The sequence below is a fragment of the Fundulus heteroclitus genome, chromosome 9 (genome assembly GCF_011125445.2).
Source record: "Fundulus heteroclitus isolate FHET01 chromosome 9, MU-UCD_Fhet_4.1, whole genome shotgun sequence".
NCBI lineage: Eukaryota > Metazoa > Chordata > Actinopteri > Cyprinodontiformes > Fundulidae > Fundulus > Fundulus heteroclitus.
The window spans coordinates 28,123,588-28,150,157 of record NC_046369.1 but is presented as its reverse complement, the minus strand read 5'-3'; the positions used below and the strand labels follow the sequence as shown (position 1 = coordinate 28,150,157).

The 26,570-nt window shown below is 42.1% G+C and overlaps 2 protein-coding genes across 10 annotated transcripts in view; both read right to left on the bottom strand.

Moving 5' to 3' along the window:
- tjp3 (tight junction protein 3) overlaps positions 1-17,392 on the bottom strand; it is a 28,091-nt gene extending 10,699 nt beyond the window's left edge. Inside the window, exons 1-13 of one of the 4 annotated variants that reach the window (XM_021321040.2) lie at positions 17,247-17,392; positions 6,675-6,731; positions 6,100-6,224; positions 5,888-5,990; positions 3,543-3,834; positions 3,354-3,457; positions 3,035-3,224; positions 2,830-2,905; positions 2,635-2,735; positions 2,286-2,376; positions 1,794-1,958; positions 1,516-1,619; positions 628-712 (exon numbers count right to left, since the gene is read on the bottom strand). In XM_021321040.2, coding sequence (XP_021176715.2) covers positions 628-712; positions 1,516-1,619; positions 1,794-1,958; positions 2,286-2,376; positions 2,635-2,735; positions 2,830-2,905; positions 3,035-3,224; positions 3,354-3,457; positions 3,543-3,834; positions 5,888-5,990; positions 6,100-6,224; positions 6,675-6,722 — 1,484 coding nt within the window. In that variant the 5' untranslated portion in view covers positions 6,723-6,731; positions 17,247-17,392. Of the gene's footprint in view, positions 1-627; positions 713-1,515; positions 1,620-1,793; positions 1,959-2,285; positions 2,377-2,634; positions 2,736-2,829; positions 2,906-3,034; positions 3,225-3,353; positions 3,458-3,542; positions 3,835-5,887; positions 5,991-6,099; positions 6,225-6,674; positions 6,732-6,837; positions 6,969-11,484; positions 11,791-12,997; positions 13,526-17,246 lie in introns of those variants that run through there. The other 3 variants (XM_012871631.3, XM_021321039.2, XM_021321041.2) reach the window with 3 other exon arrangements.
- A 5,537-nt stretch (positions 17,393-22,929) lies between these two features.
- The window catches only part of si:ch73-63e15.2 (strawberry notch homolog 2), a 74,264-nt gene continuing 70,623 nt past the window's right edge, over positions 22,930-26,570 (bottom strand). For 5 of the 6 annotated variants that reach the window (XM_012871644.3, XM_012871645.3, XM_036141379.1 and 2 more), the window contains 3 exons: positions 26,212-26,288; positions 25,798-25,988; positions 22,930-24,707 (listed from right to left, as the gene is read on the bottom strand). In XM_012871644.3, coding sequence (XP_012727098.2) covers positions 23,545-24,707; positions 25,798-25,988; positions 26,212-26,288 — 1,431 coding nt within the window. In that variant the 3' untranslated portion in view covers positions 22,930-23,544. The remainder of the gene's footprint in view (positions 24,708-25,797; positions 25,989-26,211; positions 26,289-26,570) is intronic. The other variant, XM_012871642.3, reaches the window with a different exon arrangement.

The following is a 26,570-nucleotide window of genomic DNA, read 5'->3' as shown; positions in this document are numbered from 1 at the left end:
AGTTATGTTTGACGAGGGGGGGACCCGTGGCTATAATCATGATAATCTGAGACTTGAATGGTAAATATTCACCTTATTACCTCTGAGGGGAGCTCTCTGTGTGACGGTCAACTGCATTGTGACCACTCAAAATCATCCGTTTTAATCAGTGTAAAGCTTCTTGACCAGTAAACCTGTCTAACCTTTTTTATTTTTTTTATTTTAGTCATGCTCTGAAACACATGCAGATTTTCAGGAACTGATGCATGATGGGTTTATCGGTGTCTGATTGGCGCGGCGCCGCTTCATTCATAAGTGTTCTCTGATCAATACAGCCACATACATGTTCTGCAAAAAGCCACTTTTATTTTATTAGTTAACAAATATGTAAACACACGTGTTACAAGTCAAAACAATAAAATTAAAAATCAAGCAAAGTAAAGCTGGTGCAGAGGGAGTAAATTAATAAAAAGCAAAAATAAAAAAATAAAAAAAATCACAGAAACAGAGAGGGCTACTTTAAGTTTTTAAAAATCAAACGAAAGCATATGATTTGTGATTAGCTAAGTGAGAGAGCCGTGAAGTCTGGCCAGTGTCCGCTGCCGAGTTTCAGGAATGGGGTGGTTTTTGGAGGACCTTCATCTGTACCTGTATCTGCTGAGGGAGTCCTGGTTGTACGAGGGGCCGTGCCTCTGGGGAGGCGCCGAGGTGCTGTCCGATTCAGAATCAGAATCTGGAAACATTAAAAGCCATCATTGCTGTGTAGCCTAAAAGCTGCAGCGCCAATGCCTTGCAAAAGTATTCACACCCCTTAAAGCTTCCCACATTTGGTCTTGTTGCAATCACAAGCTTTGGTGTGCTTCATTTGGATTTCATGAGCTTGATCAACATAAAGTAGTCCATAAGGGTGAAATGGAAGGAAAATTATTTGTGGTTTCAAAACTGAGCTTTTTGGCCTACATGCAAAACACTGAGTGGCGGAAAGCTAATGGGAGTCACTCTAAATGCAACGTCCCTGCTGTGGAAAGTACCGACTGAGAGGGATTAAACACAGAGTTTCTTCTGTAAAATAAGCTTTAAAAACATTCATCCTTTTCTTCCCGTTTCACAATTATACGTTACTTTGGTTTGGTCCATCACCTAAAATGCCAGTAAAAAACATGAAACCTTTGTAACGTGACACGGTACAAAGGTGGGAATACATTTTCAAGGCACTATAAATATTATTGCTTCCTGTATTTATTTTTATTGTTTTTGTGATTTGCTATTCCATTTGCAATGTTTTATATTTCAAGGCAGAGTTTTAACTTTGTACTGACAACTAGGGAGCTAACCCTTTAAAGCTGATGTGTACTTTTTTAAAAAAAAAAACAACACAACCCTCCCAGAGCTGTAAAGCTGCTCTCCAGAGCCTCCTCAGCAGTCTGTTTACACATCATTACCAGCTAACACTTAAAACTGAAGAGAATTTTGTCAGGGAGGTGTCGAGGGTACGGGATGTCAGAAGGAAGCAGGATTATATGTGTGTGTACGGACCTGGGGGTGGGATCCTCAAAGGGGAGTTCACCCGTCTATAAGGCTCCTGTCGAACAGGGATGGGGGAAGATCTCAGACTGGCATGGGGAAGATCAGAGAGAGATCTGCAGAGAGACAGGTATAGCGGTCAGCAATAATTCAGCAGCAAACGTTGTTGAAAAGAAATGTCAATTATCTCATGTTTACATCAGAGTTGGTTGTCTAAAGGTTTTAGCTACATAAAGGATGCGCACCAGGACTTTAAAGAGCTCTAGGAGTTAATTAAAGGTAGTCCATACTTGTATCTGGTGGTGTCTGGCAGGGGGCTCTCTCTGCGTGGAGGTGGGGACGCGCTGCGGTCGGAGTCGGACTCCGACACTGGCTTGCGTGGTCGTGAGGAGGAGGTCCAGTTGTGTACAGGAGAGGATCGTGGGTTTGGGAGGGTGGACATTCCCGAAAGAGGTCTGCATAAAGACACAAACCATCATTAATCCAAAATTAGTTGGTACATTCCAAAGGGAAATTAAATGTTGTTCTAACTCATGTTAAAGGAGTTTCTCCAGCAGGTATTTACGTTATGCATCTTAATCATTTTATTATATTGGGATCAACAAAACAACTAGAATACAATGTTTCAGAGAAACCGATCAAGCTAATGCAGATAAATTAAAGAGAAAAATAGAAACTTGAAACTCTAAAAAAAACTACAAATATATTTTACAATGACTTAACGACATTGGTTAAGAAGCATCTTCTTAAAACATTTTATATCTAAATGAATAACAACTGACTTGTATTTGCTGGAGTCCTTCATTTCTGGACTGACTCTCCTGATGGGAGGAGGCGGAGAAGTGCTGTGATCCGATTCTGACTCCGATGGAGCTGAGGAGACATGGTTTCACAATTAGCTACATAATAATAATAATAATAATAATAATAATAATAATAATAATAATAATACAATTATTTTGTCTTACTGCCTACAGATGATTTGTTTTGTAAGTGGTGCTTTTAATGCTACACAAAGCTCCCAAGCTCTGTGTTACCTTTAGCCTAACTCGTCTTTTTTTAAGCAGGGAACACCAGATGATAACTAAATGCGTATTTCTGAAAAGAAAAGGGATTTCCTGCAGAATGTACCTCTGCGAGGGGCGTAGCTTCTGGGAGGAGGCCGGGTCAGAGTGGAGCGTACAGGTGATGGATCCCTGGACTTGGCTCGTGGAGGTGGCTCAGCTCTGGTTCTGGGTTAAAAGTGTTTACAATGATTAAAAAACAAGAAGCAATGAATACATTTTTTAATTTCTTTTTTTTTTTTTAAATGGTGTGGGTCTGTACCTGCGTGTCCGTTTCTCTCGGGTGTGCTGGCGTGCTGTTCGGCGAGGGGCGATGTCCTCCTCAATGTCTGAAATATCTGTTTTGGTCACAGAAAATAGTTTTGGTTAAAGAACCGGGACGACACGCCTCCAGAGATGCTGGTCTAAACCGCAGCCCTTTAAGATTCATCCTCCCACATCTCCGTGTGACAATGTGAGAATCCTACCTTCCAGCTCCGAGCTGTCGCCTCTGCGACGCTCGTCCTCGCTGTTGGCGGGGCTGTCGTCCACCTCAGGGATGGTGACCAGGAACTTGCGGTCGTCCCTGAGAACCGTCATGGTCAGCTTGCCCCGGCTCTTCTCCACCAGGTGCTTCGTCTCCAGAAGGGAAAGATTCTCTGTCGTCATGCCGTTGATCTATTTCAACATGGATGATCACAAAAAACGTGATTACGTTAATTTTCTCGTAATAAACACAATGTTTTCCTCATTTTGCAAACAGTCTGCAATAAATAAGAACTTGGTAGAACATCCAGAAATCTTCACCTTTAGAATTAGGTCTCCCTCCTGCAGCGTGCCTTCCTTTGCAGCCAGGCCGCTCTCGGTCATGTGCTTTATAAAGATCTGACTTCCCAGCTTCAGGCCATACTCTGCACAACAGAACAGGACTTAGCACTTTTAAGTTAAAAGAAACACCCCATTTGCCTTTCAAACTAGCACCAAGGAAACTCTTACCATCTGTGATCTTCTTTTTAATCAGCGTGGTTTTGATGGGTTTCTCTGGCGCTTGGTTCGGTGGCAGCCTCTTGTATCCGGACATCTGTGCCAGCGGCTCGCCGTAGCCGTTACGCTGAGGTGAGGAGCTGCGACCGCGGGGGTCGTAGCGTCCCGCGTCCCGATTGTCGCTGCCGTCAGAGAAGCGGCGCGTTCGTCTGGGAGGATCTGGATCCAGCAGGTTCGACTGTGATGCTGCCCTCGTTGGCCTGGTGGTGGCTGGGATCTGGATTTTCCGAGGCCGTTTTACCGTCTGTAGGACAAAAAAACAGAAGGCCAGTGAGATGAGGACTCAAATCCATACCATCTTACAGATATTTTCTAACATTGGAACCACAAACTTTGGTGTTATTTATTGGAATTTTATGTTATTAACCAACATGAAGTGTATAATATTTTTTTTAGAAATCCTTTTAAAAATAAACATCTAATGTGACGTGCATGTAATTAGCCCCCTTTGGGGCTAATTCGGATATCCCTAAAATTCAGTATATAGGGAAGGTGGGTCTTTGGTTCTCCACAACCACTATCGAGCTATTTCCTTCTGGATAATTTTCACCTAAACTAGTGCACTCTCACAAACTCCCACAGGTGCTGGGTCCCAGGTATTAAATGTTCACTTATATACAGAAAGGCTATAATTTATTTATTTATTTATGTTCTTTCACTTTCTTTTTTCAGGTATCACTTTACATATGTCAGCTTAAATAATAATACATATATGATTTAGCAATGGCATCTAGGTGTTACTCGATTGTATCTGTTGCTTTATGTCTGTTGGTTGTGCTGTTCTTTATGCATCTCTCTTTCCAGGTGATGGAGCAGACAGAGGACGTTTTATCACTCTCTCCCTTTTATCTCTTCTTTCTTTCACCTCTTCTCTTTTCTTACTTGTTCTTCCTTTACTCTCCCATTGTAGTGTCCATATAATTTGAATCTCTCCCTGCAGGAATCACAATAAAGCTATTTACAAGCATAAATCAAGTGGAGCATTATGGCGAAAGCTGTTTGCTCCACTTGTAAAAGCAAAATCTGTTGAGCTCTATTTGGCATTAAGATATCAATTCTTATTGCCACATTGCTAGACAGCACACTGGGATAAAAAAAAAAAATTCAGTATAACCAGTTTCCGACAGAAGTCATAACTTTTTAACAGAATTAAAATCTAAACAGCTATTTCCATATTCTGCCCCATGTCCAATTCTTGAAGACGTTTTCTTCAATAATTGCATGTTTTTTGTTGCATGCATTCATCCCGTAAGCCTGACCAGCTTCCTTGCTCATGCAGAGGATGCTGCCACCACCAGGTTTTTACAGTGACTCTCAGAGTGATGTGCAGCATTAGTTTCTGCCACTATCCCTTTGCATGTAGGTGATATAGTTGACTTTGGTCTCATCTGACTAGAGTGCCTTCTTCCTTAGGTTTGCTGACCGCTGCATGGCTCGTGGCAACCAGGACGTCTCTCTGCTTTCATCTACCGCACATCTACTAAAGTTGAGCACATTACTTGTAGTTCATTATAGAGATCCAACTTGAGCTGTGGATCTCTGCAGCTCCCCCAGAGTTACCCAGGGCCTTTTGATTGCTTCTCTAATTATTGCACTTATCGCCAAGCTCAACAGTCCAAGTAGGCAACCAGGTTTTGGTGTGCAGTTGTGCAATACTCTTTGCATTTTCCTCTGGTGGGCCAGAACAGTGCAGTGTGAGATTTTTGGATCATGGGGCATCGCTTTACGACATAACACGGTTTAAACTTCTCCACCACGTTCTCCCTGATGCATTTGCTGTGTCCTCTAGTCTTCATGATGCTGCTTGTTCACTAATGTTCTTTGACAAACATCTGAGGCCTTCACAGAACCGTGTCCTTCTTAGTGAAATTTAATTGCTCACAGCCAGTCAGTTCATTAGCTAGGGGACTTCAAGTAAGCAGTGAACTGTGTTAGTTCACTGCTTACTAACAATTAAAATTGGGTGTGTAAGAGTAAAAGAGGCTAAAAAAAAACAACAAAAAACAAACACATTTTCCCCCCTGAAAAGTCCAGTTACCTCTGATTTAAACCCATTTATGAAACCCGTTGCCATGACCTGATAACTGAGGATTTGCACAGGCGAAGCCACATTTGATTTAATTTAGTAAAAAAATATTAAATCATTTTCCTACAACTTCACATTCACACAGTGCTGATCAGTCACATAAAATCCCAATAAGACACACACTGAGGTGTGGTTGTAATTTCACAAAAAGAGATACTGGGTGAAGGGTGTGAATACTTTTGCGGGGCGCTTGGGCTTGTCCAATACTCACTATGTTTGCCGTCTTTCCACATGACTTGAGGACCTGAATGGTGTAGTTGGAGTGAACGTTTTCCATAGACGTTCCATTGACCATGACAATCTGGTCTTTGTTGCTACAGAAGAAGCATAAGCAACCATATATAAGTCTATTTCACCATGTTTTATGCAAGACGTTTAGTCATATCAAAAGAAAAAAAAAAAAGAAAAAAAAAAAACACGTACAAGAGCCGTCCCATTGCCGGCCCAATTGGCAGAACATCCGACACCACCACAGCTGTGTCTCCGGTGTCCGGGTGAGGCTTGTCTTTCCCTCCGGACAGAGCAAAACCAAAGCCCACCTTTGGGTCCTGCCATGACGAGAGAGAGAGATAAAGAAAGAGGGCTGAGATAAGGAGAAAATGACACACAGCACATTAAGGGCAGAGAAGGAATGCAGCAAAATGAGTGGGTAGAAAATGCAGCCAAAGTGGGAGATGGAACATAGATAGAGGGAGACGGAGCACATTCCAGCGGCAGGATGGGGACGAGCCAGTCGGTGCTGTGGGGCGCAGCAGGGTGTGTCTCTGAATTCCTGCTCTGAAACAAGATGTCTGAATCACGGTCCACCTTAGACCCCGACATTCCCTGACAATGGCCTTGAGGAACACCCAAGCAACCCGTTTCCACTAAAGCAGACAGGAATCAAGCAGTACTAAAGCCTGGTAGCAAAACGTTGTTCATGCTCGTTAATATCCCCCCCTCCTTTCATCAAAAGTCCTCACAGATACGTCATCGGGTTCTCATAAAGAGGCACTTACTTTGTTTAGTGTTATCGTGTGCTGCTCCCATATCGTTAACTCATCCATGCCCGGTTTCTGAAACGACAAAAAAAAAAACACAACAACGCACACAAATTACATTAGTAACTTTTGGACTTTGCAAAACATGATCTAAAATCGTGCAAATAGACATCATGATTACTTAATGCGGTCATGTAGCGCTGGATTTTAACGGAGGACAGTTGAACCTGATCCAAAGAGAAAGGCTGTTTGTTTCGACTCAACCTGATACGAGCGTGCTCACACCTGTTTCAATCCTGCCTGACCGGTTAGGGGGTGGAGCTACCTGGTATGTGGATCTATGCACTCACATCGGTGACAAGAGGACAACAGAGGACAGGCGAGACGTTTTAACTCAGAAAAGCACATGCAAGAAAGAAGAAAGGAATACAGATAAAAATACTGTCCTGATCTCTGAGTCTAATGTTTCTTTGCTCAGTTATCAGCGTCACTAATGTGCGATGTGTGATGTCAACAGATTACATTTTTAATCTGACCAAAAGACCACCCCACCCCATAACACACACGGAAACTAGAGAAACACGTAGAAAGAACAACAGTTTGGCATTTATTGCTGGATAAAGATTGCTGAAACTTCTGCACTTTGTGACGAGCTATTTACAGTTTCGGTGTGACGCAGTTATGCAGCCCATTTCTGTGCTCGCCTATGTAAACAGTTACTGTAAAATAACTCAGCCACGGAGGACACAGAGGCAGGGTGTTTTCTAAGCTTTCTGTTGGCATAACTAGGCAAAAAACATAAAAAAATATTAATTTTAATCACAATAATCACAATATTAAGAAGAGATGCGATAATATTGGTGAATACTGCAATACTGGTATGCCTTGCGAGAACTAAGCAAATATTTGAACAGGGCTCTTGTTGTCTTGCTTTGGGTTTCCTAGCCAACATTGGCCCCAGATAATCAGCAGCTTGTCCAGATTCTGGGAAAAAAAGTCATTATGTCAATCTAAACAACGAGGTTTTATTAAAAAGATGCGTCAGGTCAGCATCTGTTTTTTTAGCATTATAACTATTTAGTTATAGTTTCTCAATGACCTGACTAGCGTACCACCTCTTTACCATCTAATCTGAACCATTCTAGGCTGCATTAAAAACTCAGTGTAACCAAAAATTAGGGCTGGGTATCATCTAGGATGAGCCGATTCGATACGATTCTCGATACACAGCTCACGATACGATACGATTCTCGATACACAGCTCACGATACGATACGATTCTCGATACATAGCTCAGCTTGCTTTGATTCCAATATCGATATTTATTACTTTGAATTAATGCTCAGTGATTCAATCACCAAAATCAGCCAAATATTATGTTTATGTTCTATTTATTGATCACAGACATATTAACAGGAAAATAAAGTGCATTTGCTTCAATGCATTTAACGTGTCACAGAAACCAAAAATGTGCCCAAACGTCTGATTTTAGGGACAAAGGAGCTTCTAAAATCCTGTCGGCCGTTCCACAAATTCGTCTCACTTGTTCTCCTTCGCTGTGAACTGTAATGGTTGCGCTGTAATAACGCCCCCTAGAGGTTGGGATGTATATCGATATTGAAAGCCAGAATATCGATATTAAATCGTTTTTAAAAATATCGATATTAATCTTTATATCGATTTTTATGCACAGCCCTACCAAAAATGTTACAACCATTAGAGAGCCTCAATGAATAATAAAATTATTCACAAACACTTATTGCAGCCAAAGTGGTTCTACGCAATATGCACATTACATAGAGTGATAATAATAAGTTTGCAATGTATTGTGTTATACTGCGAAATGCAGAAACACCCAGTTGGCAGTTATCAGGTCAATTTAGCCCCAACAAGAGAGAAGGGTGAAAAACTGGCCTCTTTTTTTATGTATTTACATCAACAGTTCTTTAAATTTAAATCTTTTTTTTTTTTTTTTTTTTTTTTTTACATGTCCGTCATAAAGCTTTTTGTTGGAAAGCATCAGCATAAAATGGTGACGACTTGCCGGACAAAATGAGGCGGAAATGCCTTGCATGATTAGCATTTTTCCACAAACAGGCCAAACGAAGCGCGAGCTGAGCGTGATCTAAATTTACTAGCAAATAAACAGAGGACGATTCTTGTTACAGAAGAACAGGTAAAGCAAGAAACTCGCTATAGAGTCAAAAACTGGTTCAAACGCTCAGAAAAAAATGCAGGCCATACTACAAGAGCTACACACTGACATTTCCTTTGATTCATCTCCCTTCTGGGGACTCATTCACAACTTTAAACGACCTAACTCTGCACAGGTAGCACCAAAACGACCAACATCTTCCTCTAAAGCCCGTTCATGAGAAAGAAGCAGAGATGCTGCGATCAGGATTTACTGAGTGATGCCACCTGTTCTTTGATGTCGGATATGATCTTACTTTATAAAGGAACAAAACACGTCCACACTCATTTCTGTAACCTTTGTGTTATTTCAGCAAATAACTGTAACATGTTTTTTTTTTTTTAATAGGGATGCTTGTTTTAGACACAACAGAAAATGAAGGAGTTATAAGATTATCACTATTTGTATGCATCAAAGCAAATGTCTTTTTCCTGAATTTATTTATTTTTTTTCTAAACTCAGAACACACTGCATCAAAACATGTCATTTGTTGATGTTTTTACAGAGTGGAAAACTTAGTAGTTTCTGCTTTGATGCAAATCATGAATAAGAAAACAAAAAAAACAAAGTATTTGACCTTTTCATCTCTGGTCTTTTTGACCATTTGCTGTTTCACTTGTAAGTCGCTATAAAGAGTTCTTCTTCTCTCCAATTAGTTTTTATGTGTTAAAATCATTTTAATTTACTTATTAGGGGGTAAAACCACAACTAAAGCCACAAAGAAGACAGAATATTTTTGAGCTATATATTTTAGTGATCTAATATGTGGGCTACCCCACTGTTTTTGGCCCATTTCTTTTTCTGCTATATATTCACCTCTAGTAACAGATCCCTAAAACATGATGTATTATGCCGATGACATTCAGCTGCACTGCTCCTTCAAGAATAATGACTTATTCAAACAAACTACCTGAATTACTTAAGTGCTTAAAGGAAATTAAAGCCGGTTAAAAAAATCTCCCTTAAACTAAACTCTGAGCAGCTGAGTGTCCGATTGTTGCAGCAGAGAGCAGGGTTCCTCTGATCAGGAGGACACAGATTTTTTAATTGTCATCCAATTTCTTTTGACCAAACGCTACTTTAAACTCAGATTAAACTAGTTTTCTGACACTGAATTCACCTTTTGAGAAACATTTCCAAAACTAAGAAGGTTGGTGTCAACATAGGTACTGGAAATAATTATTCATACTTTTATTTCTTTTTGCCTAATGTATAGCTCTTTAGATATCTGGCAGCAAAAAACACCCTTGATTCTTTTGAGCTGATCCGAAACTCTACAGCAATACTCTTAGAAGGAGCTCACATATCACTTGAAATGGTTAACATGTTCATATTAAATCCTGACTTTAGCCGTCAGAGCTCTGCATGGTCAAGCTCCTTCCTACAAGCAGTTTACCACATTTTTATGGCCTCACTCCTTGACGCGAGTGTCACGGGTTCGAGTCCCTTCATTCCCTTCTTTTTTCACCCATTTCCTGTCAAATAAAGGCCTCTAGAGCCACACAAATAAAACCAAACAAAAGGAAGAATCTACTTGTAGTCCAGAAAACCAAACATAACGCTTGAGGAGATCACCCTTTAAAACGTCCACTATGGAAGGAGTCTTCTTTGTTTTTACTTCATCTTGAGAGGCTGAAGTCTTTGAAAATGCGACTGAAACAAGAAACTTACTCAAATGTACTTATGTGATTCTGAAATACAACTTCAGAAGCCCTGTTACTTGTAAAGTGGGTGCTTTATAAATAAAATGTACTTGCATAGGATTCTTAAAATACTTTGAAAAGATGAGGATCAACAGAGGTCGACCTTTGGACAGGTGGCCGACTGTTTGACTTGGTTAATCATAAACTTGGAAAAAAATCACCAAACTAAAACGCTCTGCTACTTGATTTTCTGCCCAGCTACCATTTTAAAATAACTTGACCCTGTTACACGACGTTTGGGTTTTTGTAGTTTCATTGCAGTTTCTTAGCTGCATTCTCCTCTCAACAAAACAAGTTCAAGACTAAAAGCTCGCTCAGAGGTCAAAATGAATCCTCCGAATGCCTCAGCCCATCCCAAAGGAAGCAAGAGTGCCCTGAAAAATGAACCAGGAATGACCCGCAGTAAAAATCAAAGAAGGATGAAAGCGCAAACACAAACAAGAGCATAAATCTCCTACTGAGAGGACTGGAAAGGAGGCCAACTCGACTGCTGAGCAGACCTACATTTACAGCAGAAGTACCAAAGTACCACTGCTTTAAGTAGAAAATCACTACTTCTTCAATGATTTTAATATATTTTCTCCCGCATGTCAATGTACCAGAGATTTTTCTAGAATATGCGTTAAACTACAGGAACAAACCCAGTTTTGTTCACCTAAAATCAAACTTTTTTTTTTCTCCTTGTGTCCAGTTGGAATAAAAAGAGCAGAAGCACAGATCTATCCACAAATGTCACAGAGCGACAATCACCCCAACACAGAATATCCTCAGCGATGTAACACATATATAAAAAAGTAGTTTAACATTTCAGCCGACTAGTTATTAGATCATACCTTATATTCCTCATTCCCTTTTTAATCCTGATATTTAGAAACATTGCTAATCTTGCATCATATGGCGAGAACAAGTGTTTATCTCCCTTTCCACTTACCATGTGATCCTTAAACCTCACTTCCATTTTCCACCGGGGTTTCTAATCTGAACAAAACACCTGCAGCCCCAAGCTCTCAAGAAGCAGCTTGCTCTTCATACTCCATGCGCTGCCGAACACGCGACGCAAACACCCGGACCTACGGGCGTCCGGCAGCAGGTTCCTGCCCTCGGGGTTTTCACTTCTGCACGGACGGAGTCTGCAGTCCGGCAGAAACCTGATCCTCCCGCTGAAATTATCTGTAACGTGACCAGCTCTGGTGGTTCTCCCTCTCCCAGCAAGCGAAGAGAGAAACGTTTCAGAGACCTCACCTGGAGAGCGGCTCCTCCCCCTCGAGCCTTTGCCCGCTCTCCTGGTCTCCATGGAGCTCTCAGATGGTAGCGGATTTAAGGTGGAGCTGCGCTGCCTTCGACCTTCTCTCAGGCTCACATCGACACAAACACAACCTTAAACGGGACCACTACTGTAATCAGACATGCTGGTCCATCAGGGCATCAGCGCTAGCAGTGAGAAGGACTTTAAACAGCTGATTGTGAAGTTAAACATTAAAGGCATTAAAACTTGAACTGGTCTCCAGTGTCAAGGCGCCGCTTTTAAGAAAATAATGTTTTCAAAACTGCAAACCATTACCGTCATATTGCCAGGATAGTTTAAAGTCCTTTCAACGTGATAGCAGAGAAACTTTGAAGTGATCGGGGTTTTCTCTGGCTGTATGAAGCATAGAGTAAAGCTGGGATCCCCCTCCCCCACCTATTGCTCTGCACTATCACTCAGCAGGCTGGAAGATTATCAGACCTGCATACAATAAAAAATAAAGTTGCTTATTTGCAAATCTTTCAATGCCCATATTTTTGTGTCATTAGATGGAGTAATATTTTGTTATGTTATAGGATCTAACTTTTTCCAGTAGCAAAAATACTGATTTCTTTTTTTTTTTTTTTATAAAATTTGTTTGTTGTAAACATTTTCCTTATTAGTCACTAATCTGTAAACAGCTTGTAAAACTTAAAATTTAGCCCATAACTGAATAATTATTGAGATGATTTATATACGTTTTACTCGGGTCACATTCTAATATTCGGCCTTGAACATTTAAACTGATATTTAGTCGCAACAGCGTCCTGGCTTTTAGTTGCAAAACAGGGCAGCATTGCTGCAGGTGCTGCTGGCTTCAAATGCAAATGTGGAGAGCAATACCTTCCATATATTTGAATTCGGAAAGCTTGGAAAAACACACAGCAGTCCTATTATTCACTTTTTAAAGTTCAGGTTTTTCCCCCCCAAGTTCATGTCTGTATTCTAACATTTTGCTGAAGCAATTTGTCTAAACTGTGATAACATGACCTTTTGGATTTTAACTGACACTAAAGTTGAGTTTTATTAGCTGAAATGTCACCCCGTAATGTTTGCGGTATAAGCACTTGTTCAGTTTAGCAGACAGGAAGAAGTGTCATTGAGCTTTAAGGCAACATTGCTAACAACTGATTACATTTAGGGTGACCCATTCACTTACAGGCACCACCAGCAGAGGCGGCGGCTCCGGGGGTACAGAGCCAAAGTTTTTTAGCAGCTTGAGCCGCTGTGTCAGTTTCATGATGAAAGCAGCTCTGCAGTCCTCTCCTCTTTTTCAGTGTCTCCACTTGTGTGTCAGTCAGACAAGGACCCGGTCACTTACACCAAGACACCAGAAACGTGTAGTAGTCAACAAAATAGTTAGAAACTAGATAAAAGCTCTCGTCCACTCTTTCCAACAAATAATCCAGATGTGTCCGTCAATCCAGAACGGCACCGAGGATTTCCTTAGAGCGCAGGCTCTATAAAGCCAAACGGGTCCACTCGCTCCCAGTGCTGGTGCTGCAATGTCTCCTGGTCAACTTTTCCTCAAGGCTGCGGCGGCTGCAGGTCCCGAGCTGCTGGCCGAGTTTCAGTCTGCTAGGGGCCATGGTTACGACGGAGGAATGAGAGCACTGCCCTGTTAATAATTGACGGGCTGTTTGCTCCAGCGTAGATCGTCTGGCCTGGAGTTAGGTGTCCCGGCTTCCTACAGTGGCTCTGCTGTGTCTCGGGACCAGGAAGGGGCACCGTGGCAACAGCGAGCCTCGATGTTATCTCTGTTTGGTGGTTAACGTTTATCCACGCCCCGGAGCGTGGGAGTGCCGCCCGCCGCAGTCCTGTTTTCTGGTAATCAGTGCCCGGCCTCTTTTAAGGCTACAGTGACCTGTCCCTAACCTACCTGCACCGGAGGGGGCAGGTGCAGAAAACAAGTCACCGCTTCTGTATTCAGAAAGGCTACACTTACAATAACACAGTTTGCCTGGGTGTGACAACTGGCCCTCTGGGCGAAAAACAGCACTGATTGCAGGTGAATTATTAATCTGACGGGAGGAAAATAAGAGGAAGACCTGCAGCTAGCTCTCTAACATAAAGCAGGAGTTCCCCCTTGTAATCAGAAAGGTAATTGCTTATTCTTTGTTTGCCAAGCAGCAGAATCACTCGGGGGGATTGTTGGCCACTCCTGCTGGAGGTCCGACATGCAAACTACCTGCTCACTAATAGGGAGCGCCTTCTCTCCCTGGATGCTATCTAAGAGCTCAACTTAAAACAATGAACAACAGTTTGTTTTAGACCCCCCCCCCACCATACAAACAACTTTTAAAACATTTGAAGGTAAGTAGGCAGGGAGGCTCGGGTGTTGTGGGAGGCACTGAGCTGTGAAGGACCAGTGGTTAGCGGGCAGCGAGGAGCAGCGAGGCTTCTCTGTGTAAATATCCACCTTCCACCACAAACACTCCAGAGGTTTACAGAGCGGCTGTAATCACACAGACCAGGACTTTTCAGCTTCTACCTTAAGCGTTTTTACCCACGGAACGCTGTCAGCAGAGCAAACACTCGTTTTACAGCTACCTGGACTGCTTTGCAGGCGCCCCCGCAGGGTTGTAAGGCAATTCTCCGCCTTAAATTAGAGACGCGGAAATCAATCAGACATTTTTCAGTCTGTAAACCACTCAACTAAAAGTGAATCATGTGATGCAAAATCATTGTTAGGGATATATGCATTGACGGATAAAAGGGGTTCATTTTAATCTAAAAAATTATTTAAGTTGGAATACAGAATATTATTGCTACTTTCAAAGCATCTTCTGCAAAATGTAAAAAAAAAATATACTGTTCTTTATGTAATAGACCTCAGGGGAGAAACAGGATAGGTCAAAATCAAACAAAAAAAAAAACAGAAATCTGTATTTAAAAGCCTGATAAGTGCATCTTTACTTAAGATGCAGATAAGAGCTGCCCAATAAAACAGCACATTCTTGACTAAACAGAGAAATTGCCCCTTGCTTTACTTTACCTACAAAGCCAATTTCTATGAAATTCTCACTGCACTAGGACACACTAGGTATAAAACACAACCAGGTGTTCAAAAACTGTTCAAGAGTAGGGAGGGATTGTACAAATTAAGGGGGGGGGGGGGGGGGGGGAATTCAGTTTAAAACATGCAAATTCAGAACTAGTAGAAAACTAGTGTGTCAGTATGCAGAGTTAAACTGTAGAACAACGGTGAAGTAAAGCAAGGTCCAAGCATAAAACTGGACAAATTATCATAGTAATGTGGTAATTACTGGATATAATGTGTGTTCTTATTAGTGCTAGTTTGATGTTTTTATTACACTTCTAAGCAATAATGATTGAAATATTGACAAGTATTCTATGTATCACAAGTGTGTATATGTTAATGTATAAAATAAGGATTAATGAATGAAATTACCTATATCTCTCTCATTCATACATACATACATACATACATACATTATTCATTAATTCTTTTTTGTTTCACTTCTACCCTTCCCTTGAATAGGTAAACACTAAGGTTTTTGACATAGTGTGGCATGTTGTAAATGTTCTATAAATAATCCAAGTAAAAAAAAAAAAAATAGAAAGAAATGAAACATTCCTCTCCAGCTATCTAATTCACCTCTTTAATCCTTACAGGATGGCAGGGAAGCCACTACTAACCTAAAAGAACCAGTAGGTGAGGGACTGGCTAAACCCTGGACAGGTCCCCAGTCCATCAAAGGATCAACAACCACACGAAACAACACACACAACAAAGCGACACCAATTAACCCGACATGCATGTTCTGCGCTGTGGGAGGAAGCTAGAACAGGTGGGGAAAACCTATGTATGTATGGAGAGTGTGCCACTCCAGAACGCCATACAAAAACATTTGAATACTGCATCTATAAAACAACAAACACTAATTTACTGATAATTTGCTTACATCAATGTTTTGGGTCAACGCTGACTTTTCCCCCATAGCAGCTGCTGTTTCTGTTACCTTCATCTAAGGCGGGGGATCCCAAACCTTTGAGCCTTCAACCCCCAAAATAACAGTGCCGGAGATTGGCGACCCCATTTTTTTGGCGAATGGGGAAGAAAAATGTGTGGAAATTATGAGAATAAAGTTGTAAAAGTACAAGAATAAAGTAACCTTTTAGTAAGAACTCTTCCAAAAAGGTGCTGCCTTCCCCCTGCGTTAAAACGACAAACGTGGAGCATCTCGTAAAGTTATACTTTGAATCGTCTAGTTACTGAAAAGTGCTTTATAAATGAACTTGCCTTGATATTGGTTTCACAAATAAGCAAATGTTAAATCTTTTTTAGCACGTCAACATCAAGTCATCTGGTCGACCCCAAAGCGGTGTCTCCCGACCCCCCGTGGGAGTCCCGACCCCCAATTTGGGAACCCCTGATCTAAGGAAGAACCCAGACTTGACAGCTACAGTGGACCCTATAGGAGGAAAGACAAGAATGGACACAATGCAGCAACATTCTCACCTATATACCTCGTTTGTGGCTTTTAGATTTCCTGTATTTTGTTTAAATGGTCATCAAGTATACGTTCATATTTTTAAATGATCTGTAGCACTTGACAGACAGCAGCCAGAGCTCAATATCTTGGGCTAATGAATCATATTTTTAATGTAATTTTCCTCTTTGTCTCCATTAATTACCAAAACTACAACGTTGACGTATTTCCCTTTTTATCAATTTTAAGTGGTAATCAGGAGGTGATTCTTTTGTCAGCTTTAAATCAAAAAACTTCTCAGTCAAGTGGTTTGATGTAAAACCCTCTTGAGTCCCGGTGAACTTTCTAGAATGAGTCAGTTCATCTGATCCAGATCCAGATCAGATCCAGATCTGATTCCTGGTTGGCTACAGAAGAGGCAGAGCAGGACGGAATGAAGCCGAAACTATTGTGAAACTCCGTGGCAGGCAGGTAGAAACTTGTAAGTGTAGCAGAACCAGTAAGGCGAGTGGAAGTGGGGACAGAGGGGAAGGGAGGTGGGCCTGCAGCTGTCACGGTTCAAATCCACGAACAGCAAAAAAACCCTGCAGCCGGCCTTCACAGAACACACAGAAACCAGCCAGAACACGGAGCAAATGGACCCAATTCAACATAAATACGAAGCGACACCGGCACCCAAGTAAATGCGAGCAAACTGTCAAAAAAACAACAACCTCTTTTCAACCTTTTATAATAATGTAGCCCAGTCTGGACTTAAAAGAGCCGAAAATGTCCAGAGAGACCTGTTTGACTGACTCCAACGAGTTGAAAATAAAAGAAAGGAACCATTTTAGTTCCAGTTCAATAAAACACCTGTTTCTCCTGTTCTTCCTAAACGCTTTCATTTGTTGTTGTTGTTGTTGTGTGTGAATGTATGTGTTTAAAGCTGGTAAAACACCAAAGAAACTAACAAACCTGTTGGCCTCCGCTGGCTTTCTCTCCGTGTGAAAAAGTTGTAAAAGTTCTCGTGTCAAGTCCTCTCAGCGGTGTCGTTTTGTCCCTTTGGCTGTTTGGTTCCTTTCTAAAGTTTCACTGTAATCTTCGCGAGCTCAGGTGAGCGAGGGGGGCGTGGTCAGGACCTGCGCTCAGTTTCACGACGTCATGACGTGTTTCACTCAACGTCAAAAGGAAGGGGTTTACAATAAAACACCACGTACGTCTCAGGCATTTGAAATGGACGACACCTGAGTCCAAATCACTTTAATTAAACTTTTTTATAAAAAAAATGTATGTGCTTTAAAAAGCAAGATAACAGATTATCTCATGTTTAAACTGCTGCTAAATCTATTTCTCCTCTAGGCTAATGTTTTACCATGGTAACTGGCAATAATAATAATAATAGTAATAATAATAATAATATTAATAATCTCATGACACAAGTGTGTGTAATATTATACTTCAGTATTTTTTAAAAACACAAACAAAATCCTGTATGAGTGGAAAACCTACATTGTCTTATAAAAATAACTCATACTCATACTCATTTATTCATGCTGCCACTATTTTACTGGGATTGTGCGTTATGTAAAAATGACCGCACCTGTCAAATAGAATGAATGTAACCCTTCTTGTTTAAAGCAGATAAACATCTGAAACTTTTCTGAATAAATCCTTTTGGTCATCGTCCTACTGGGAGATCTTCCAGAATTATTCTGTCAAAGACATTCACACAGCATCATGCCGCCGCCACTTTGCTTGTACCATATATATAATTTTCTTTTATTCTCATCTGACTGGAGCATCTTCTACATGTTTGCTGTTTCTCCTTCTTGCCTTCAGGTAAACTTCTTGCAGGATCTTTTAATCTTTCTTTCCACATTAGCTTCTTTTTTTTTCTCTCCACTTTTGTGGAGTGTGGGGTTAGTTATCCTATTCACAGATTTTTCCGCCTGTGCTGTAGATTTCATCCTCTGCTAGGATGGACAGGTCTTAGTCAGTTTGCGTTTCCATTTACAGACAGTGGACCGAACAGTCTGCTGAGATTTCCAAAGCTTGTTCTCTGAGACCACCACAGAATATTATAGAGCAGAGGTCACCAACATGGTGCACCGAGTTGCCCCCGAGGACCACAGGCCTGTTCTAAAAAAAAAAAGCACAATCCACCAGAGAGCTGCATCTAAAACTTTATTGTATTCCGTTACTCTTCTTGTTTATTCACACTTGCATTTATACAGACTTAAAAATAAAAATATATCTAAAACAAAGCATGAAAAATGTGTTTATTTTACATAAAGTTTAGGTGAACTCAGACTCTTCTAGTTCAAAAGGTCAGCACTGGTAGCCCTTCGTATGACACAACAGCAATGAAGTAGCCCTCAGTTTCAAAAAGGTTGCATGACCCCTGGTATAGAGTACATTTCAAGATCTTGGTTTCGACCTGGAGAGCTCTGCTGCATGGACAGACAGCAGTCTATGTTTCCCCCACACCCCCATTAGGGCTCTGAGGTCCAGTGATCAAGACCTGCTGATTGTCCCTCACACAAAAGGGGGACACAGCTTTCTCTTCTGTGGATCCAAGACTCTGGAACTCCCTTCCTCGGACTCTGAGATGAGCAGTGGTTTCTTTTTAAAGGCCAGCTTAAAACATATCTTTTTAAATCTGCTTGTCTTGTTTGTTTTTTTATATTCTATTGTAAAGCACTTTGTGATTTTTTTTTTTATCTCGACTGCCATATATATAAAGCTTTACTTACTAGAACAGCTGTATCCATGTTAATGCAGCAACCCAGAAATGGACTTTAAAAGTCAGCTCTACTGCAGTTGCTCCATTCATCCAAGAGAGGGAGCTCCGGGGACGTTTTTGACTGCTTAGTGCAGATTGTCATTATAATAGCGCTTCATGGCTAAATAAAGTGGTTTGTTCCCACACAAAATCCACAATACATCTTATGGGGTGCAACCCTGACGAACAAATAAGACTCCGCTTCAGCAATCTTCAAGTTTTTATTTGTTTACAAAGTTAAGATTGCAATTTCATATAGTCCTTCCTTTAATGAGTAGAAAACCTTTTCTTAAAGAATTAGTCGAAAGGCACAAATTTTACAATATATACATTTAGATCTAAATTATAAATATATAGAAAACAAAAGCAAAACCCAGAATAAAAGTGCTGAACACAGTTTTTGTCTTATTTTTTTTTTTACAGAAAAAATAGGCTTTGTTTAAAAATACATACAATCAGTAGCATGTTTTTTGTCTCATTTTTTTTTGTTGTTGTTGTTAGCAATAAATTATTTCAGAGTGATAACATTTATATATTATGCAAATGGTGAAGGAACGAGAAATATGATTACAGTATACAGAGAGCAATTGTAAAGAACAAGAACAAGTTTGCACTGCTCGATCATAGCCAACACAAACAGTAACTGGATTATGCCATTCTTAGTGCAAAATGATACACGATTAAAGGCCTAACTAAGCAAACAAAATAAAACTGCCATATATATATATATATATATATATATATATATATATATATATATATATATATATATATATATATATATATATATATATATTCCTCAAACATGTAAAGCTTTAATTTTTGTGACAAACAAAAACAAAAAATAAAGAGACGAAGAAATAAACACATGGAAAGCTTTTGCAGACTGACGTCTTGGAATGTGCCTGAAGAGAAATAGAAGAAATAGAAATAATAACTTCGGTGAGTTTTAACCATCTGGGAGAAGGGGGAGAGGCTAGGATCTGCTATTTGCATGTTAAAGAATAACCCAGGCGTGAACGAAATAAAAAAAAAGAAAAGAAAAATTGCATAAAAGCTAAACTGACCACAGAAAAGTACAATTTCTTGAAAGAAGGAGGCTTTGATCGTTGCCCTAAGATGGCATAAACATTTAAAATCACTGACATTTTCACAAGGACAAATAACAAACTCATCACATTAAGTCTCCAACATAAATACAGCAAGAGTCACAGCACAGAGTTAAGAAAAAAAAAACAAAACAAACAAACAAACCCAGAAGCATTAGTTAGATCACTGTTACAAGGGGAAACTATATAATCCTGTGAACGCCCTGACACGGTGGGTTTCTTCCTGAGATTGATAAAAGGTCTCCCATGTTGGAGCCAGTATCTTTAGGGGTGTCTGTCTGTGGATCGCTTTGGTATTTCTGGGACGAAGGGCGGAGCGAGCCGAGCGGAGAGGAGAGCGGGAGCTGAAATAAAACCCAGAGGCTGTACAGCAGTACAGAACAGTGCAATCTTATTTGGTGGCAGGTTATAATAAAAGTTTGTTTTTATAGCAATCTTCAACACAAGAAACATCCCTGACCAAAATATACCACTGACTATAATATAACATATCTAAAATCTAGAAATCCCTTAAATATAAATAACAATAGGATTTAGAATAGCAATGACTAAAACAACAAGAGCCCGTCACGTTCATCGGGTCAAAGTGTATTTTACAAACGTACATGAAAAGAGGATTCATACCATGCAAGTTCAACCGCGAAGCTTTGCCTGCTGAGCGTAAACCTGTTGGCGTGGGGTTTTTTTTTGTTGCTTTTTTTTTTTGTTTCAAAACTATTGTATTGGTTATTGCTTTTTGATAAGTTGAACTTCTGGCAATTTGTCACAAACCAGCTACAGTGCATCGTTTTCACACACACGGAGAAGAACCAGATCTCAGGAGGGTTAAAAGAAACGGTGAAAGCTGTCGTTTATAGACGCTATTAAAAAAAGGACAGAACTTTCTCAAATGGCTGCCGAACCTCTCTGCATTGGTTCCTACGTTAATGACAAGAGATGAATTAGACGAAAAAAACAAAAACAGGACTTTCTGTGTTTTCCATGGATGTAAAGGACTCGGGAAACTAGGCACGAGCTGGTTCCGGTCATCAGGGTTTATCGAGGTTTCGCAACAATATCCGGCTCAGCCTCCAAAACTAAGGTTTTATTGTCAGGGAAAGCGGTTTCTAAACGGAGCAACATGGTGCTGCTCCTCCCCCACCTGTTGCTGCTTCCATCCTAGTTGAAAGAAGGCTGGTTTTATTCGCTAATTCCTAAATAATAACACATCTATGGGATAAATATATATACTGTAATATATATTACTATGGGGCTGCAGTGGGTAGCGCTGCTGACTCGAGTCTGACCCTGGGTATTCCTACATGGAGTTTGCATGTTCTCCTTGTGCATGCATGGGTTCTCTCTGGGTACTCCAGCTTCCTCCCACAGTCCAAAAACATGACTGTTAGATTAATTGGCCTCTCTAAATTCTCCTTAGGTGTGAATGGTTGTTTGTCCTGTATGTCTCTGTGTTGCCCTGCGACAGACTGGCTACCTGTCCAGGTGTACCCCACCTCTCGCCCAGTGAACACTGGAGATAGGCACCAGCAACCCCTCTCAACCCCAACAAGGGACAAGCAGGACGGAAAATGGATGGATGGATAGACTACTAATAATAATACTACTGTAAAGTAGGGGGTAATTGTTTATTTTCTGTTTTAAATCAGCACTGTGTAACTTTTAGCCACTAGCGTAAACCTGTAACTTCCAAGATTAGCTCCAAGTGCTGCATATTGACCTGAAAAACCATTAAATATATCTGAAATTAACCTGACAATGGGTCAAAACTTACAAGGCGCTGCTTCAAATAAAAGCATTTTTTTTTTTTTTACGTAAGAATCCCAAACCAGCTCATGCCTAGTAGTAGAAACAAATTCAGAAGCGCTACAGACGCAAACACACACCAAGAAGACTCAGGGCATTCCCAATTTGAAACAGAATCTGCACCAGACGCGCTATGATCAGCCTCAGGAGGAAATAACAAAAAGCAACGGGTCAGGAAGGACAGAGACGAAAGGAAAAGAGCGGTAGAGACGTGAAAAATGAGGAGGAGGACATGCTGAGGACGCACAACGCGAAGCAAAACAGAAGAAGAGGTGCACCCAAAGACAGACAGTCCCGGTGAGAACGTGCTTCTCGGAGCGTAGTGTCATCCGTTTCACCCGATAACTCCCAAAACTCCCTGCTTCCAGCTGGCTGGGTCTCTACGTCCCGCCCACCGTGTGAATGCGTCCCACTCTCTGCATCCTAAAAAACCCCTTTCCTGGACCCGTTCCTCATCTTCCACCCAAAAGAGCAGCAAAGCAGACGGTCTGACACCAGCATACGCCGACTGAGAGGAGGGCGTCTTCCCGCACCCCGACACCAGCATCCTGTGACACAAACACCAGCAGACTCACCCACTCACTCACCCACTCACTCGTTCATGGGGTCAAAGTTAAATACAAATACACGTGTACTAGATTAAAAAATAAAACCGCCGCTCAGGAGTACAAATCTATACATTAGGCTACATGGATTATTAAAGACTGCATTTATAGATTTTTCTCTGAAGGCACTGTTTGCGACAGCAGACTGATCTTCCTCCCCTTCGTTTCCTCGCACTAGTGTTCATAGAAGCAGGGAGAGAACCTGGAGGGAGCGTGTGGAGGAAAATAAATGAAAACTGAGGCATTTCATGGCTAATCAGCTAAAAGATTTCACCCCCCCCCATTCCCTCGCTCTCTCATGTCAACCAGCTTAACAATTATCTTTTGTTTCACTCAAACCATGCTCAGCATACCTTAAAAAAACAAACAAACATAAAAGAACTTTCTAAGTCACTGAAAGTAACAGAAAAAAGCAAAGGTCATAAATAGTGAGAGGCATTTTAGAGCTTCCAGCAACTTCGCCCATCACACCTCGTACAACTCAGCAGCGGGATTCGTTTCTCCTTAAAGATTTCACCGCCTCAGCGAATGAGATTTGCGTTTTTTTGTTTTTGTTTCTGACAGCTCCCGGTTTCACTAAAAGGTGGTCATTTTTTTTACCCACTTCCTTTTTTTTTTTTGTGTGTGGGAATAAAAAAAAACAACAACAACAAAACAACAACTTTTAAAAGAGCTGCCTTTTTTTTTACTGTGAAGGGCACGCTTTGGTGCAGAAATCTGATCTCAACTGAGTCTGCCATCACCTCGGGGAGGAGGAGGGAGTCCAGCACAGGACAGGCAGTGACGTGACTATAGGCCCTGAGGGGGTGGGGGGGGGGGTTGGAGAGGAGAGGAGGGGACGAGTCTGAGGGTGCGATTCTGGACAGCAGCAAACAAGATGCGATCTGCTTTAAAAAGACACAACCGAACACCAAAAAAAAAAAAAAAAGAAAAAAACGGGACAAAATCCAGACAGTTTGTAACTATTCGAGCTCCTAGTCCTGCTGGCGGTACTGAATGACGGACTTGCGGTCCGCCCCAGCCTGCAGCATGCTGTTCAGAGCCTCGCGAACGTCCAGAGCGCCCGAGCTGCAGTGGCCGTTGGGTAGGGAGTTCGAGGGGGGGAGGTGGTAGGGGCCCGGGAAGCAAGAGGACGTGCTGGAGAAGAGGGAGGACGAGGAGGACGAGGAGGACGGCGGGTTGGAGAAGTGAGACGACGACGAGGAGGAGGAGGATGTGGAGGACGTACAGGAGGAGGTGGAAGACGACGGGTTGGCTTTCTGCGCGGACATGGGTGGGGACAGGGGCAAGCCGAAGAGATCTAGTAAGTCCTGGTTATTAACCAGCATGTTGGGGTTCTGCAGCTGCTGCAGGTCGAACGGGGGCGGCGGCGCCGTCTCCGTCGTCTGCTGCAGAGCCTGCAGGATGTGCTGCAGGTCCATCTGGGACGGCGGCGCCTGCACGCTCTCCGGCGAGTGCTGGAGGGCCTGCAGCAGGTGCGGCAGGTCGTTCTGAGGGGGCTGTGTCTGTGCGGCGCCCGACGTGCCTGCCGCCGCGGGGTTCAAGAGGGCTTCCAGATTAAAATCTTCCACGAACGCCGCCGGGTTGGCGGTCGTGCTGTCCGGGGACGAGGAGGGCGGGCTCACGGTCAGGTCCAGGATTTCATCCAGGGGGTTCTTGGAAGACAAGCTGGGAGCCGGCGTGAACTGGTGGAGGGGGAGCGACGGGTTCTTTTGTTGTTGGAAAGAGTTAAAAAACGGAGGGAATCTGTGGCTGACGGTGCCGGGCTGGCACACCTGGCCGTTGCTGCTGGACGAGGAGGAAGTGTTTGGCCAGCCGTTGTGGGTCCTTTGCTGGATGAGGTTCTGTAAGGGAAACATCGACATGCCGTGGGGGGGCTGCTGTTGCATCTCCTGTAACTGGGGGAAGCCCCCATGCTGAGTCCTCTGCAGGGCGCTGGGCGGCAGAGTCTGAGCGAGCGACTGGTTCGGCATGGGTTTGGAATTGAACAGGTTCTCCAGGAGATGCTTGTTTTCCTGCTCCATCTTCCGCATCTGCTCCTGCCGCTCCTTCTCTTTCCGCCTCTTCTTCACCTCGTTGTCCATCTGCAGCAGCTCGTCACGCACGCGGGCCACACAGTTCTCTGGGATCTTGATGCCTGTGTACAGCGACCATGGAGACGAGACACAAATCAGTCAATGCTTAAAAAAAACAACACAACTCTATTCAGGCAGACCGTTAATCGAAGCGTGGGATAACTTTACAAAATGATGAATTTACCGTTTTACCGCAACAACAAACTATATCGCATTGGGATTCTTTGCTGTAGACCAACAGAGCTTTTAAGCAGAAGGAAAACGACACATGGTTTTTAGCATTTAAACAAATAAAAATCTGAAACATATGGATTTGTGTTGAGCAGCCTATGAAGAGACCTGAAGCTTTTACCCGTTCCACTGCACAAAAACTTGGCTGTCCACCTACACTGACAGGCCTAGTAAGCACAGAAGCAGTCGAGAGTAACTCTAGAGGAGCTGCAGAAATCCACCGCTCAGGTGGGAGAACAATTTGCAACTACAACGCTTTGTTTTAAACAAATCTACTCTAACAAAAACAAAGCCACAAGCCATGTAGGGGACAACCTGAACGCACCATGCCAACACTATAACACGGCGGAGGCAGCACCATGCTGTTGGGACTTTCTTTTTTTTTTTTTTTTGCTGGAATAAAATCTGTTATCCAATGCTAAAGATACAACCAGAACAATGAAACTGTTTACATCAAAACATAATAATGTCAGAACGGCCTAGTCAAAGTCCACAGATCGTATCTGATTGAAATTCTGTTCACAGACGCTCTCCGTCTGATGTGACTGAGCTTAAACTAACAACAATGGGCAAAATAATTGGTGAAAATTATATCAATCCTGTTTCCTATTAACTTTCCAATTTACTCTTATGCAATACTTCATGTTTCTTTTTTATATAAGATGCCAAGAGTTTCAAATGGTTTGGAAATACAACCTCTGGAAATAGGCAAGAAAAATCTGTTTTTATATTTTCATGTAATTCTGGTGAAAACCACTCACAGGTATCTCTGAATCTCCTCTAAGCATCTTCACAGAGCCGTCTTATCCCTATTCTTCAGTTCCTCCGTGTTCCTATGCTAAGTTTATGCTTTACAAGCTAAGCTAAACTAAAGCTGGAGCCCTCGGCGCGGCGACAGGGAGAACCTCGGTTTGTACTGACCGACTTGCTTGTTGTGCTGCTTAGTTTTGAGGCGGACGATCTGCAGGATGCTGGAGCTGGTGATGTCCGATACCACGTCGGAGACCCGCTTCCACACGCGTAACAAAGCTCCACACAGCATGTGATACTGACGGAGGCGCATGCCCTGCAGACACTCCTGGCCCTCTTCGATTTTCTTACACTTCCCATTCCTGGAGGAAGCAGAGAGGAAACAGATAAGTGACATGCTCTTTTTTTATTACTCTACAACAGGCTGATTAAGGATATTTTTTTAACACTTCTTTATGATTCAAGTATTTTACAAAGCATTGGGAAGCGACGTGTAACAGTTAAGCCACCAGACTGAACGCTGAGGAGCCCGAGAGGAAGCATGAGCCGATAATCCTCGGGGATGGTGGGGATGTTTTTACTCACCAGTTGGCGTGGCTGCAGTTCTTGAAGGAAAAGGTGAACTGGTTCTCCCAGCACTCCTGGGCCTCCAGGTAAGAAACCTGAAACACCACACAGTCAGTACAGCTCAGCATGTCTGCAGACGGTAGACTGGAAAGCAGTCCACTAGGGGGCAGCAGACTCCATGCTGTGAACATCCACCTTCTTAACAGCATTTTCCAGAGACATTACTTTTTAAACACTTGTTAATAATGTCAGGAAGAACGCAACATTCATTCAAATTAAAGCAGAGAAACTATGATATAAAACAGAGACATTAGAAGGAAGTGGAGCTGTTTGCTTTAGCGTGTTAACTAACAGCAGTAGGCAGGCCCTTGTATTTG